Genomic DNA, 16,649 nt, shown 5'->3' with positions numbered 1-16,649 from the left:
AGCACAGAACATAACCACCTCAGGGGCAAACTCAGAGAAAGATAGAAGCAACAAATGCCCAGCAGGGGGGAATTTAACAGCTCAAAATGTCAGTGTGTCACACATAATAGTACATAATCTGTTTTTGGATTATTGGCGATAAATTTGCTGCAAACATTTCCCTTTCCCAGAGGATGAACCCTTTTGATGCTAAAACCCTCATTACCTTTCTGCCAGTATTTTTTTTTTCTTAAATCATTTCAAACTCATCATTGTGTTTTATAATCCCTCCAATGGTTTCTATGCTGAGGTGCAGACCTCACAATATGATATCACAGAGAAACCCAACAAATCCAACTGATTTAATCTGAACAGCTCTTTGGAGGCAGTGGAAATGAAAGAAAAAAGAAATAGACCTCCCCTTTAACAGGGAGAAACCTCGGGCAGAACATGAACTGGTTAAGGTTGAGGTGACTGTTGTGGACCAGGAAGTAGCAAAGATTAGTAAGGGTGAAGTGAGGAGGGCACTGAAGAGGATGAAGCGTGGAAAGGCAGCTGGTCCTGACAATATACCTGTGGAGGTATGGATGTGTCTAGGAGAGGCAGTAGAGCTTCTGACTAGGTTGTTCAACAAGATCCTAAAGAGTGAGAAGATGCTTGAAGCTTGTTTTATGCTTGATGCATCTGCAAGGTTCGTGCAGCTCTGTTTGGGCAAATTGCACCATTTTAGCAGCCAGGACCCCTCACACAGCCCTTCTCAAGCGGAAAATTTCCGCGTTGTTCACCTCCAAATTTTTCTGACAGCATGGACAGAGATATGCCTAAAACTGGCAAAAGAACAGGAGCTCCTAGCAGCAGAAGTTCAGAAATACAGTCATTTACACGATTTATCACCCAGAGATCACCATGATAACGAGTCATTAACAATTCAAGGGGTGAAATGAAATGCAACTATTCAGTAAAATGCTGTGTTGCTAGGGGTGTAAACAATGGCAAACGCCTTCTTCTCTAGTTTTGTACTGTGGTAAACATGTGTTTACGATATACTGCCCCCTGCAGTTTGGAAGCAGGCGGCGCATGGAGTATAAAGCCACTCACGTTCTCTCGAGCGGATTTCCAAGCGTCACATTTCCGTACATCACGTTTGTGTAAAAAAGCATAACCCAGCCTTAAGAAATGGAGGAGAAAGTAGTCTTGTATAGTCATATGCTAACCCTGACATAGCACTGTGCAGAATGGTCAGGCTGGATCCCATATTTACTTAAAATAGTTTGTATACACAGCTTAATCTTCTGTAGTGTCTTTGAGGGGGAGCATACTAGACAAGTCACCAGTATGGGCTACACATAGAGACAAGCAAACACATTCACATTCACACCTACGGACAATTTAGAATCACCAATTAACCTCAGCATGCCTTTAGACTGTGGGAGGAAGCCGGAGTACCCGAAGAAAACCCACACAGCCACAGGGAGAACATTCAAACTCCACACAGAGAGAAACAGGGATCTTCTAGCTGTGAGACGACTGTGCTAAAAACTGCATCACTGTGCCACTCACTTAAAATAGTGACAGAAACAATTTTTGTTTAAAGTTTGCATGCATGCAGTCGGGCGCTGCCATTAGAATGGCTGATTCATCAAAGAGAACCAGCAGTACTGCCTTACTGTAACTCGTTTTTTAAAGTTTAAAAGTGCTAATGTGTAACTACCACAATGGATGGACAGGGCCTGCAATACCTGCAGTCTGCATCCAGTGAGCCAGACTAGGGTGAGATAGAAGGATAAAAAACAAAGACAAACAAACCAACAACCAACAAGAGGACAACAGCCACAGTGGAAATCGTTGAGGTCTTTAATTACAGATCAGAAACGTGGAGTTCTGCATCTAGAGATACCTGCAGAGAGGACAAAACGCAAACTACAGGGAGAGAAGACTCACACTTAATGACGTGCAAAGGTGGTACATAAATGCACTGAAAGAAAGAGAAGAGAGAAAATGAGAGGTGCTCAGTGCATCATGGGAAGTTATCCAGCAGCACTGAGGGATCTGTTCAGGGTCATCTGTTAGCTCTAACTGCAAGCTTTATCAAAATAGAAAGAAAAATTCAGAAAGCATAGGGGCATAAATCAAACTAGGGACTGGTTCCACAGCAGAGGAGTCTGATAACTGAACTCTGCCTCTCATTCTGCTTCTGCAGTCTGAGAACAAAATGTTCTTTTGAGAAAATAAGGGACAATGAGGTCTTCAAGTTGAAATGGAGCTTTGTCATCAACATTTCTGTCCAAGGTCCACCTGTTCTGTTATTGTTCACAGTGAATACTTGGTGCCATTGGAGGACATTTCACTTTGTGCTGAAAATTCTATGTGAAAACATTGTGTGCATATACACACGTGGACAAAATTGTTGGTACCCCTCAGTTAAAGAAGGAAAAACCCACAATTCTCACTGAAATCACTTGAAACTCACAAAAGTAACAATAAATAAAAATTTATTGAAAATTAAATAATCAAAATCAGCCATTACTTTTGAATTGTTGATTAACATAATTATTTAAAAAAACAAACTAATGAAATAGGGCTGGACAAAAATGATGGTACCCATAACTTAATATTTTGTTGCACAACCTTTTGAGGCAATCACTGCAATTAAACGATTTCTGTATTTGTCAATGAGCGTTCTGCAGCTGTCAACAGGTATTTTGGCCCACTCCTCATGAGCAAACAGCTCCAGTTGTCTCAGGTTTGATGGGTATCTTCTCCAAATGGCATGTTTCAGCTCCTTCCACATATGTTCAATGGGATTCAGATCTGGGCTCATAGAAGGCCACTTTAGAATAGTCCAACGCTTTTCTCTCAGCCATTCTTGGGTGTTTTTGGCTGTGTGTTTTGGATCGTTGTCCTGTTGGAAGACCCATGACCTGCGACTGAGACCAAGCTTTCTGACACTAGGCAGCACATTTCTCTCCAGAATGCCTTGATAGTCTTGAGATTTAATCGTACCTTGCACACTTTCAAGACACCCTGTGCCAGATGCAGCAAAGCAGCCCCAAAACATTACTGAGCCTCCTCCATGTTTCACCGTAGGGACAGTGTTCTTTTCTTCGTATGCTTGGTTTTTGAGTCTATGAACATAGAGTTGATGTGCCTTACCAAAAAGCTCCAGTTTGGTCTCATCTGTCCAAAGGACATTCTCCCAGAAGCTTTGTGGCTTGTCAACATGCATTTTTGCAAATTCCAGTCTGGCTTTTTTATGAGTTTTTTTCAGCAGTGGTGTCCTCCTTGGTCGTCTCCCATGAAGTCCACTTTGGCTCAAACAACGACGAATGGTGCGATCTGACACTGATGTACCTTGGCGTTCACCTTTAATTTCTTTGGAGGTTGCTCTGGGCTCTTTGGATACAATTCCAACGATCCGTCTCTTCAATTTGTCATCAATTTTCCTCTTGCGGCCACGTCCAGGGAGGTTGGCTACTGTCCCGTGGGTCTTGAACTTCTGAATAATATGAGCCACTGTTGTCACAGGAACTTCAAGCTGTTTAGAGATGGTCTTATAGCCTTTACCTTTAAGATGTTTGTCTATAATTTTTTTTCGGATGTCCTGGGACAATTCTCTCCTTCGCTTTCTGTTGTCCATGTTCAGTGTGGTACACACCTTTTCACCAAACAGCAGGGTGACTACTTGTCTCCCTTTAAATAGGCAGACTGATTGATTATGAGTTTGGAAACACCTGTGATGTCAATTAAATGACGTGATGAGTGATGAGTTAATCATGTCACTCTGGTCAAATAGTTTTCAATCTTTTATAGAGGTACCATCATTTTTGTCCAGGCCTGTTTCATTAGTTTGTTTTTTTAATAATTATGTTAATCAACAATTCAAAAGTAATGGCTGTTTTTGATTATTTAATTTTCAATAAATTTGTATTTATTGTTACTTTTGTGAGTTTCAAGTGATTTCAGTGAGAATTGTGGGTTTTTCCTTCTTTAACTGAGGGGTACCAACAATTTTGTCCACGTGTGTAAGCACATTTCATCCAATTTATGCCTTTAGAATTTTTCCAACTTAGAAATTGATATTTTCTCACCAGTTAACATTCTTTCTACTACTATCTGAGATAACGTGTGTGTGTGTTGCTTCTGATATGGTTCTGACTCCTGTGATTGTTTCATCTGGAATGTTGTAAAACATGCAATGTAGATTGGGAAATAGAGGACCGAGGTCACCACTTTCATGCTGCCCTGACTCTGAAGACTGGAAAATTGTAAAACACCAACACTGGTCATCATCTACGGTCTAAAGAGTGAATTATGGGCTCAACAAAAGAATTTAAATGCAACGGATTGAATCGGTCTTTTTGAGTCATGAACGAACTCTGAACTGAAATATGTTCATGTAAGACAATACAATTAGTTAAGGGAATTAGCTCTCCAATCAAAGGTACAGTGGTATGCAAAAGTTTGGGCACCCCTGATAATTTTCAAGATTTCCATTTATAAATCACTGGTTGTTCGGATCAGCAGTTTCAGGTAAATATATCATATAGCAGACGAACACAGTGATATTTGAGAAGTGAAATGAAGTTTGTAGGATTTACCGAAAGTGTGCAATAATTATTTAAACAAAAGTAGGCAGGTGCATAAATTTGGGCACCCTTGTTGTTTTATTGATTTGAATACCTTTAGCACTAATTATTGAAACACAAAATTTGTTTGGTAAGCTCATTGCCCCTTGACCTGCGTACACAGGTGGAGCCAATCATGAGAAAGGGTATTTAAGGTGGCCAATTGCAAGTTGTTCTCCTCTTTGCATCTTCTCTGAAGAGTGGCAACATGGGAGCCTCAAAACAACTGTCAAATGACCTGAAAGCAAAGATTGTTCAACATCGTGGTTTAGGGGAAGGATACAAAAAGTTAGCTCAGAGATTTCAGCTGTCAGTCTCCACTGTGAGGAACATAGTGAGGAAATGGAAGACCACAGGCACAGTTCTAGTTAAGGCCCAGAGTGGCAGGCCAAGAAAAATCTCAGATAAGCAGAGGCGAAGGATGGTGAGAACAGTCAAACTCAACCCACAGACCAGCTCCAAAGACCTACAACATGATCTTGCTGCAGATGGTGTCACTGTGCATCGTTCAACTGTTCAGCGCACTTTGCACAAGGGGATGCTGTATGGGACAGTAATGCAGAAGAAGCCTTTTCTGCGCACATGCCATAAACAGAGTCGCTTGAGGTATGCTAAAGCACATTTGGACAAGCTAGCTTCATTTTGGAATAAGGTGCTGTGGACTGATGAAACTAAAATGGAGTTATTTGGACATAACAAGGGGCGGTATGAATGGTGGAGGAAGAACACAGCTTTCCAAGACAAACACTTGCTACCCACAGTAAAATTTGGTGGTGGTTCCATCATGCTGTGGGGCTGTGTGGCCAGTGCAGGTACTGGCAATCTTGTTGAAGTTGAAGGTCGCATGGATTCCAGTCCGTATCAGCAGATTCTTGCGAACAACGTTCAAGAATCAGTGACAAAGTTGAAGTTGCACCTGGGCTGGATACTTCAACAAGACAACGACCCTAAACACTGCTCAAATTCTACTCGACATTCGCACAGAGGAACAAGTACAACGTTCTGGAATGTGTCCAGACCTGAATATTATTGAAAATCTGTGGTGTGATTTAAAGTCCATGCTCGGAAACCATCAAACCTGACTGAACTGGAGATGTTTTGTAAAGAAGAATGGTCAAAAATACCTTCAACCAGAATCCAGATCCTCATTGGAAGCTATAGGAAGCATTTAGAGGCTGTTATTTCTGCAAAAGGAGGATCTACTAAATATTGATGTAACTTTTCTGTTGGGGTGCCCAAATTTATGCACCTGCCTATTTTTTTGCTTAAATAATTATTGCACACTTTCTGTAAATCCTATAAACTTCATTTCACTTCTCAAATATCACTGTGTTCGTCTGCTATATGATATATTTACCTGAAATTGCTGATTCGAACAACCAGTGATTTGTAGAGGAAAATCTTGAAAATTCAGGGGTGCCCAAACTTTTGCATTCCACTGTATTTGGAATTACATTTGTCTGAAATTATCCAGGCAGGCACATTAAAATAGGGGAGGGAACTTGAAATCTTGAAACTAAAGCTGAAGCAAAATTAAGTTATCAAGCCAATTTTCCTGAATATAGCTCAGTTTAAATTTAATTTTAAATGAACTAAGACAGAAATTTGAATTTTAATTTACATGCAATATTGAGCTGATGCAATTGCTAACATTATTAGGTCATCCCGACTGATCAATATAATGTTTGCACTGTGAATAGTTTATCTAAATGAGTAATTTTTTTTTCTTTCCATTTTAGCAGCCGCGCCTGATAAAGACACTCGCTGTGCATTCTATCAGTACAATGCATCTGTAGCTGCACACTGTTCGTGTTTGTTTGCACACTCCAGACTGGATTAAATCTTTAACAGGCAACAGACCTTTGATTACAGTGTTAAAAGTGCAAGCTGCTAATCTTTGCTTTTTCACCTAACTGAATCTGTGTGCTGATGTGCTTCTTCTCTCCCCAGATACACCAAGATGAAGACTGCCACCAACATATACATCTTTAACCTGGCGCTGGCTGACTCTTTGTTCCTGGCTACTTTACCTTTCCAGGTATGACTTCATCAACCATCCACACATCACATTTACTACACGACCCTTGACTTTCTAAGCCCTTTTCAGACATGGTTAGTGTAACATTGCTCTTTTATCAATCTTAAAGGGACGGCATTCTGAGCCTTATAATAATGTTATGGAAAAAAGTAGTGTATGCCAGACTAAGGACAGAAGTGAGCATTTGTGAGCAGCACTTCGATTTCATGCCAAGTAAGAGCACTACAGATGCAGTATTTACTTTGAGAATGTTGATAGAGAAGGACAGAGGGAGCTGCATTGTGTCTTTGGTGATCTAAAGAAAGCATGACAGGGTCTGTGGTGTTGCATGAGGAAGTCTGGAGTGGCAGAGAAGTATGTTAGAGTGGTGCAGTACATGTGAGGGCTGAAGGACAGTGGTGAGGTGTGCTGTAGGTGTGACAGAGGAGTTCAAGGTGGAGGTGGAACTACATCATAGATCAGTTCTTCGCTACAGTGATGGGCAGGCTGACAGATGAGGTTAGACAGAAATCTCCATGGATTGTGATGTTTGCAGATGACATTGTGATCTGTAGTGAGAGCAGGGAGCAGGTGGAGGAAAATCCAGAGAGGCGGAGGTATGTCCTGGAAAAGTGAGGAAGGTTAGACACAACAAGACAGAATACATGTGTGTGAATTAGAGGAATACAAGTGGAAGGGTAAGGTTACAGAGAGTACAGATAGAGAAGGTGGAGGATTTTAAGTACTTAAGGTCAACAGTCCAGACCAATGGAGAGTGTGCGGAAGAGGTGAAGAAGCAAGCAGGTTGGAACAGGTGGAGAAAAGTGTCAGGGGTATCGGCAAGAATAAAGGGAAATGTGTACAAAATGGTGGTGAGATCAGTGATGTTGTCTGGTTTAAAGGAAAAGACAGGAGGAAGAGCTGAAGGTAGCAGAGAATAAAAATGTTGAGGTTCTCACTGGGAGTGACCAGGATGGATAGGATCAGGAATGAGTACATCAGAGGAGACAGCACATGTTAGATGTTTTGGAGATAAAGCCAGATAGGCCAGATTGAGGTGGTTTGGACATGTACAGAGGAGGGACGGTGAATAAATTGGTAGAATGAGACCTAGAGGAAATCCAAAGAGGAGGTTTATGGATATAGTGAAAGAGGACATGAAGTTAGTTGGTGAGAGAGAAGAAGATGCAAAGGGCAGGGTTAGATGGAAGCAGATGATTCGCTGTGGAAACCCATGGTAGGAATAGCTGAAAGGAAAAGAAGACAAATTCATATGTTCATTGGTTATATATTCCTTCATGGCATCACTTTACAATTGTGTCTATCACTACTACAGCTGCTCTGCTGCCTATAAATCTCCACAAATCTATCGCATCTGAATGACGGTTTCTAATTTTGATTCGTGTGTAAATGTTACTGTTTGTTAACATACTCTTTCAAAATTAAGTGTTTCAAAGTTGCTGTGTTTCATCAGTTTGAATGTGCATGAAGTCATATTTCAGAGCACCTCAGGTCCCAGCTGTATTTCTTTGTTCATTCTTTGGTTCCTCAATGTTTCCAGGGCACTGATGTGTTTCTGGGCTTCTGGCCATTTGGGAATGCCCTGTGCAAGGCGGTGGTGTCTATCGACTACTACAACATGTTCACTAGCACCTTTACCCTGACAGTGATGAGTATGGACAGGTACATAGCCGTCTGCCACCCTGTCAAGGCGCTGGACATGAGGACGCCTCACAAAGCCAAGGTAAAACTGATTCATTTCAAGGTGTGATATTTACCTTTTCAAAACCTTCATGCCTCCTTTGTTCTCACTCAAATGAATCCTGACATCAGTTCTGATGTTAACAGTCGCTTGGACTCACTTCAGAGTCTGATCTCATGATTAGAGTTCATGAAACCATGAATTCATTAAACTGACGTTGTGTCTGCTGTCATCGTGTGAGAACAGACCTGCAGGAGATCAATGGATACTGATGTCAAAATGGCGTCTCTGATCATATTCTGGCAAAGATAAACACATGTATTGTTCGCTGTGACCAGGACACCTGAGTGAAGCTGAGAAATGTATTTGAACATGGAATGTGTTAGAAAAGTACAAGAACACAAACTACACAGTGACTTTTTTTTTTTAAATTTACTCTTGCGTATGAAATTACTTGAATTTATTCATTTAATTTACAGTTTCACAAGGGTATTTGAATATTGACAACATACTTGACAAAGACTCCGGTGCTTGTGACATAACTGTTGTGCCATAAAGCATTCCAGGTTTGTATACGTACAGGTTATTAAATAGCGTACCCATGGGAAAACACAGACTAGTAACTCACTATCATGGTATTCTGACTCCAGGTGGTGAATATCTGTGTGTGGGTGTTGGCCTCTGCCTTCGGTGTCCCAGCTATGGTCATGGGAAATGTTGAGGAGGAGCAAGAGCATAACAGTAAGTAATTCCTACAGACATGCACACGATGTGTTCGTAATGTAAATATACTGTACAGGGCTGTGCAAAACAGTCAGCACTGAAATGCTTTAAAATACGAGATAATAAGAATTCTTACTCACAAATTAACGTCGTACAGAGTGCAGTAAACAGAAGAAGGTTGCTGCATCACAGTCCCACTGAGAATTCAGGCCTCAGGCTGCTTCACTTGCTTTAGTCTCTTCATGGACACCCATAATGATTCCATAATGTACAAAAAATAAATACACTTCCATTCAAAAGCTTGGGGTCACTTAGAAATTTCCTTGCTTTTAAAAGAAAATCTTTCTTTTTCAATGAAGATAACATTACATTTGTCAGAAATCCAGTCTGGACATGTTAATGTGGTAAATGATTATTCTAGCTGGAAATGGCTGATTTTTAATGGAATATCTACATAGGGGTACAGAGGAACATTTCCAGCAACCATCACTCCTGTGTTCTAATGCTACATTGTGTTAGCTGATGGTGATGAAAGGCTAATTGGTGATTAGAAAACCCTTGTGCAATTATGTTAGTACATGAATAAAAGAGTGAATATTCATGGAAAACATGAAATTACCTGGGTGACCCCAAACTTTTGAACAGCAGTGTAAAAAAATAAAAAAATGAAGAAAGAAAGAAAGAAAGAAAGAAAAGGATTTATTTTTGATAAACCTTCAAATTGAACATGTAGAAAAGTGGCTTTCCAATCCAAAAACTGGCCACTGTCCCTGTTTTTCCTTTTTTTTTTTTTTTTTTTTTTTTTAGTGTAGTTTCTTGTTCTAATAATCATTTTTTGAAAATTTCGTAAAGAAAACATACATTTGAAACCCACTTGTGTGTTTGAGGATTTAGAGGCTTAATGATGCCAGGCTTTCTTTCAGTCTCTGAGTCATAGAAAGGATTTGTTTAATATATAGATCATCATATGGACCTACAGCCCCTCAATATTATTCCTTGTAGAAGCCTCATTATGTTGCTAAAGTCTGAATGCTCTATGAAAATTCAATGTTCAATTCATTATTCCTACCTTGACATCAGACCCTCCTGATAAAGCTAAAACCTGATCAGCGTGTGTCCTGGCGCTTTTTCTATATTGTCTTTGCTGCTTTTCCTTATTCATCTGCTGTTTCATTTCCTCCAACGCAGACTGGAAATCCAACTGCAAACACAATTTTAGTGAGCTTCACCTGGAGTTCGATAGATAAATCTAGCTTGGCTTTAGTGCTCCTTTCCCATAATGCACAGCTGAACTCCAGTCTCAAGATGTCAGTCAGGGAGGTGTTCACCATCTCCTCTTCTGTCCTGCTCTTTACATGAAACATATCATCAGAAGGTTCATTTAATCTGCATCTGTATGTAATGTTACACTACAGTCAAGTGTGAGCCTCTTACACATCGACACACCAGATCTTTTTACAGTCACTTTTTACAAGAAATATTTGCATAAAAGTTACAATAACAGTTGTTTTAGGTTTGGTTTATCACATTCCCATCATGGCACATGGTTAATTGAATACCACTATCGTTCATCTAAGACAAATAAATGTATCCCTTTATTATCAAGTTTTACAGTGCACAAAGAAAATATTGTCAGGTGACTGGTGGGTTTGAAAGGTATGTTGTCTTTCAGAAATGCCAGAAACTGTAAACAGATGTTCACTTTCCAAATGTAGCGTGCTGTTTTATTGAGGAGTTTAACCAAATCTAAATTTAAAACTGCGATATTTAATCAAAATCACTTCATTCTACATCTCTCCTTTGAGAAATGCCAGATTTTCTGTAATGCTGTGTTTCTAATCTGCAAGGTTGACGCAACTGAGAAGCGACTCAGAAGTGACTCAGTTGTGACAAATGGTCACGTGGAAAAAGTTGCGGACTATTTATTTGAACTGCACAGAGCAAATAAGAAGAAAAAATGTTAAAAAGGCAAGTTGTAAGAACTCTATTTAACGTAGAGCCATCTTTTTTTTTCCAGTGTTGGGAAAATATGTGGGCATATAGAAAAAACTTGTGCAAGGTGATCCCATTTTTCCATTTTTTCCCCATATTTTTGTAAAATTAACAGTCAAAGAAATTCTTTTTTTTCCCCCAGTACATTGTCAAGCCTGCTCCATACTGCACAGAAGACATTTTTACCTTCTTTGTACTTAAATCAATGGTTGTACTGTTTCCATAGAGATTCAGGAAAAATGCCCAGACTCTGTTTCAAGTACAGAGTGTTAAATAAATCGATGAAAGCTGTGAATCAGCTAATTCAAGATCTCCACATACTAGATAAGTTAAAAACTTTTCCTCCCATGGTGAGGGACTTAGCAATTCTCTAAAATCGCAAATAGTAATAATCGGAGCACTTTCTCGCCTTATTCCCACCTTTCATTAAAGAATATCAAGCACCATGATCATAGGGGAATTAAATGAGAGACTTGACTTAATGCTTTTTCATTTAATGCCTGTGCACTGAATCAGCAGAATTCTCCATCCAATAAATGATTAAATCAGTGAGAATATTTAACAGGGATTCACCCAGGGAGGAGAGGGCAAATGTTCCTTGCATTTACAATGGACAATTAATTAAGGCTTAAAAAGCCAAAGCCCATCACTGATACAGCCAGTAGGGGAATAAGGAGCACTCCTCTTCCATATCTTTGCTGCGGACTGCTCAGTTCCTTGCATCAGAGGGCTAATATTGCAGTAATCTTAGCTTTTCGGTAGATATCCTCTCATAATTAAATAAAGGCAAAAATAGCATCTGTGTAAAAGATTTAATTTCACAGATAGTAAAAGCAAGCAATGTAAGAGAATGGACTGCAGCTATGTTTAAACGGCAACAGTATGTCTCACCAAATACTGAAGTTTTCAGAAGTATGTAGCAGCTGGTAAGTTAGATTTTTTTTTATTACAGTCTCTCTCTCTCTGTTCGTTCTTTGATACCCGATAACAGTCAGCTGATAACAGGAGCTTAATTCTCATATATACTCCTTTCATTTCTCTTCTTATTGATGCTTATCAGTTTCTGTAGAATGGATTCACCTGGGTCCTACTGTATAAGCTCTTTGCGTGTGTGCTGCAATGAATCATCTCACTCCGGCATAACTATAGGTGACATTCATAGTCTAATATTAATGAAAAAGTCTTGCAGTGGAACAGATTGTATAGACATATGAAGCAGATGTTTGTGTCTTTCATAGTGATGTGTTTGTCTTATAGGGCTGTGTGAGGGTGATGACGAGTATTTATGTGTGTTTGTGATCTCATTGTGCTGGCAGTCTTGTATGTCATGGCAAACTTGCTGCTGGAGATCACAGATGGCAGCAGTTCTCCTTAAAAGGCCATAATATTAAAAGCGTTCTGCTCAGTTTCCATGGTAACAGGTGCACAAAGACTTTCAAACACACGAGGTTAATACAAACACAGAGATGGAAATGACCAAAATATGTCATCAGCAGATAAGCAGGGGTGTTAATCAGCAGTAGAGGTTTTACTGTAATTTTAGTAGCTGCTAAAATTTCACGCCAACAACGAAGCATGTCTGGGCTCCAAGCGGTTTTGGAAAGAATCTCATTTGATTACTCAAAACACTGTCGCCGTCTCAGTTAGTGTGACTCTCCCACTGTTTCCGAGGCTGTCCTGACCAACCTCAGGAGGCAACTGACTGATACTGGATGATTGTCAAGCTACGTGTAAAAGCTGGCCCATCTGTGCGCTGCTGGCATTTCAGATTTACGGAGTTACTTTCTATGATCAAGAAAACGCTCCTTCAATTTAAGAGCATTATTTCTTCATTTTACTGTAAGATTTTGCAAAGCCTTCACTGTTTGGGTGGAAATCTGCCCTGCTGCTGCAGCTCAGAACTCGTTCTCTTTGCTCAGATATACTGTTGCTGTTCACATGTCCTGTGTTTCAAGCTTGAGTGCATGTCCTCACACTCAAACAGCTTCAGTGTCTTCATACATATCCCTTTTTTCTCGCCATAATAGCTATGACTAATAGCCCCGAAGCACAATGTCTTCCCAGGACATAGCTAGAGGAGGAAATCAGGTCAGTGAGGTTTTTCACAGTGTCTTTTATTAGTGGTAACTCTTTAAGTTAAACAGATCATGGATCATCCACATTTCAACAACTTCAAGTAAATATTTTTATTTTAATAGCGCTTACATTCTTCACATTGAACTTGTAAAGGCGTATTTGTGGCGTGAAAATAGACCCATCTGCAGCTGTGAAGTCATCCGTGACTCCTCTGTTTAACTAACTGCATGCTGGGTTTGCACAGATCAGATAAGAGAACAGCATGATAACTAATAAAAACTGTGAGTAGTAAAACATCTTGTATGTAGCATTGCCATTGTTTTCCAGTATTGGTAACACATGTGAGCAGGTTGAAAAATGTTGTGGATTTTTTTTATTTATTTGTTCTGATTTCTGTAAAGAAAACAAATTCTATTTATTATGTTTTTTGTTTGTTTCATAAGTTATGATACTATAACTTTCATATATTGCACAATAGATGTTTGAATTCTCTCTACTCCCAGCCATTGTTGTGATATTTCCAGAAATGTGCAGGATTTTATACTGCAGTTAAAAATGAACTCACAATGAGTCAAAATATGACAAGAGCAAATAAATAAATAAATGTCCATAAACTGCTTGGAGATCACAGAGTGCATTGGTACAGAGAATACTTCCTTAGTAGCAGCAATCAGTGAAATGCATGCCAACATGTTTCCCTGTTATTCTCATCTTGCTGTTTATGAATGGGATCACCATTCTCTCAAAAGCAAAAGTTGCTAGCTTAGTGTAAACGGTGTCTTCGTTAACATATTCCAGTGCAGCTCTGCCCTGCATTAAACTGCTTTGAGACCGGCAGGCTTAACCAGACCAGTTGAGATGACAGCAGGTCTCGTGTCCGTCTGCAGCCAGACTCACTGGCGGCCTGACTGAACTCGCCTGTCTGTCATTTCTTTGCAGTGTTTTACATTTACACCATTGCAAATCACTCTGAAATGGATTTAATCAGATTTACCAACAGAGAAAGATAATTTTTTAATGTCAGTGTGAACAGAAACAACACACCTGGTGGTACTGTATTTACATAAAAATCATTAAATCCACATAATTTCATTCATCTCCCATTGAATCATTATGCACTGACAAAGCAGTCCTGGCAGGTGTAGTTCACAAGGTCACAGTTAGCACAATTTACATGATTTGAACAGCTCCCTATGTGTGTGAGATGATAAAGAGAGTGGTCACATCTATTTATGTAACATAAATGAAAACATTAGTAAAAGAATAATACGATCAAAGTTTAAATGATGTCACCTTTTCTCAATATGAAAAAAAAACTTGGTCTGAATTGGTTCGATGCTACTGGTGTACTGCAGTCAGCCACAACATTAAAGGCACTGACAAGAGAATAACACTGATTATCTTCTTACAATGGCAGAGGGTGGGATAAACCGTACGTTAGGCAGCAAGTAAACAGTCAGTTCTTCAAGTAGATGCATTGGGAGCAGGTGTCAGACTGTACGAATGTGAGTGATTTTTATACAGCCATGGCCATAAGTTTGGACACAAGTACCATGACGCTTGTGAATCTTAGAAAATACCACAAAACAATATAAATACCAGTCATAGCCATCAACCAAAATGAAATATATTTCATTTTGGTTGATGGCTATGACTGGTATTTATATTGTAAGTGACAATTTTGTGGTATTTTCTAAGATTCACAAGCGTCATGGTACTTGTGTCCAAACAGGCCTCAAAGGATCAGAGCTGTTTGGTGACTCAAAGGGGCACCAAAACAGTATTAGACAGGTTGATCGGTGTGCCTTTCAGAGCTTATTAAAGGAAAGGAAAGACCAAAGGAGAGTCCTGCTACAATGTCCAAGCAATCAGATTAATTAAGATGGTTCAGTCCCATGGTTTCCCCACTTTCTTAAAAACCAACAGACTCCTATCTTTGGTTATCTCCTTTGTTAAATGAACAAACAAGTTCAGTGATTTTGAAGCCGGTATCCTTATTCTTCTCTCCCTCGCACCCTAAATGTAAGCAATTCTTCAGTTTAATCTTTTGTAACATCACAGAAATCAGGTCTGAAATCTGATTATTTTTATTCCATTACCAGTCCTGGATGAATTATTTAATCCAGACTTTAGAGCAGCAACTTCCCTCCCTCATGTCCCAGCCTCTTGACTGCACTAGTCAGAAAGCTGCTGCCAAACACGCGTCATGAAGGGAGATCTTGTTTCTTCGATCCACGCTGCCCTTCACTGGCTGCTTGTCAATTTTAGAATTGATTTTACTACAGTTTTTTCACGTTTCCACGGTCAGGTTCTTACTGATCTCAGTGAACTGTTTTCCGTCTGAGCCCGATTTGCTCCAGAGTCTGTCTCCGCTGTTTTTGCTGTTCACAAATCTGCCAGTGACCTCTTATTAAATCCATCCTTAAAAGCCAGTTTAGCTCAAGACTTCGCCCTATTTTTTACACTTTGTTACAGTTGCTTATCTTTGTTCCATGAATACCCGAGATTTTGCAATGTTTTGGTACATATTTAAAGTCGATGCCAGAGAGCTAGTTGACAGACCTGAGAAGGGAAAGCAAAATAGTTGTCTTTCATTATCCGTTTTAATGGCAAACTGTTGAGGTACGTGCCCACACACGGCCCTGTTACTACCAGGGCTATTTTGCAGTTAAATCAAGTAATATGTTGTAGCTAGCAGGGAAAGTGGAGGCCTAGTGGTTCGATATTGATCCAGTCTCAGCCTGCAGCTACACCCTAATCCCATAATCATTTTTATTAGTCTACTCCACAGCTGCACGAAGACTTCTCTCTTCTCTCCTCCATCTGCTTCTTTTCTTACTTATCTCGTGTTTGCTCGTGTCTTGCTTCTTTTCTTATTTGTCCGTTCTTCTGTTTTGTCTTCAACGTCTACTCCTTCCTCATTCACCTTTCATTCGTTCTTTTCATTTAATTCTCGTCTGCTTCATTTAAGGCGTAGTGCATTCTCGTCTACTTGATCTTCTGATTTCATTCTTTCTCTATGTTCGTGTTACAGCATTATTCTCATCAACAGCGGTTTTATTAAAGTTCCATTCTCATTCTTCCAATTGTCCGCTTCTCTTACTTGTCTTCAACACCTCACTTTCCTTTGGTTTTTCTTTCTCCCCTGTGCCTCCATTTCTGTCATTTATCATATATGTTACTTCTCGCTGCTATTTTATTCCCATCACCCCATTCTGATTTTTACTGTATTATCATTTCCTCCTTTCAGAGTGAAAATTAGCTTTTTCTACACTGTGAGATGACAAGAGCCTCAATGAACCTCTTGTGGTTCCTCACCATTGCCAGTGAGGAGGAGCTTTCTGAGTTCAAAATGCTTAATTGAGGACATTCCACAAAGAGCCAGTGTGGAAGTTGGGGTTCCATGTTGTCCCTATTGTTATGATTTTATTCATTTTTGTTCCAAGAAGTTTCAAATTAAAATGTAAAGATTTATTTTCTGGCTGCACAGTGGGGTATGGGTTAGCACTTAGTCGGCTGGGATAGGCTCCAGCAG

The 16,649-nt window shown here is 39.7% G+C and overlaps 1 protein-coding gene across 1 annotated transcript in view; it reads left to right on the top strand.

Moving 5' to 3' along the window:
• oprl1 (opiate receptor-like 1) overlaps window positions 1–16,649 on the top strand; it is a 120,955-nt gene that overhangs the window by 80,032 nt on the left and 24,274 nt on the right. The window contains 3 exon segments of the mRNA XM_022204728.2: window positions 6,555–6,642; window positions 8,183–8,365; window positions 8,974–9,064. Coding sequence (XP_022060420.2) covers window positions 6,555–6,642; window positions 8,183–8,365; window positions 8,974–9,064 — 362 coding nt within the window.

This window comes from Acanthochromis polyacanthus, chromosome 6 (genome assembly GCF_021347895.1).
Source record: "Acanthochromis polyacanthus isolate Apoly-LR-REF ecotype Palm Island chromosome 6, KAUST_Apoly_ChrSc, whole genome shotgun sequence".
Classification (NCBI taxonomy): Eukaryota; Metazoa; Chordata; class Actinopteri; family Pomacentridae; genus Acanthochromis; species Acanthochromis polyacanthus.
Note: the sequence above shows the minus strand (reverse complement) of the source record. Positions and strands in the feature narration are given on the sequence as shown.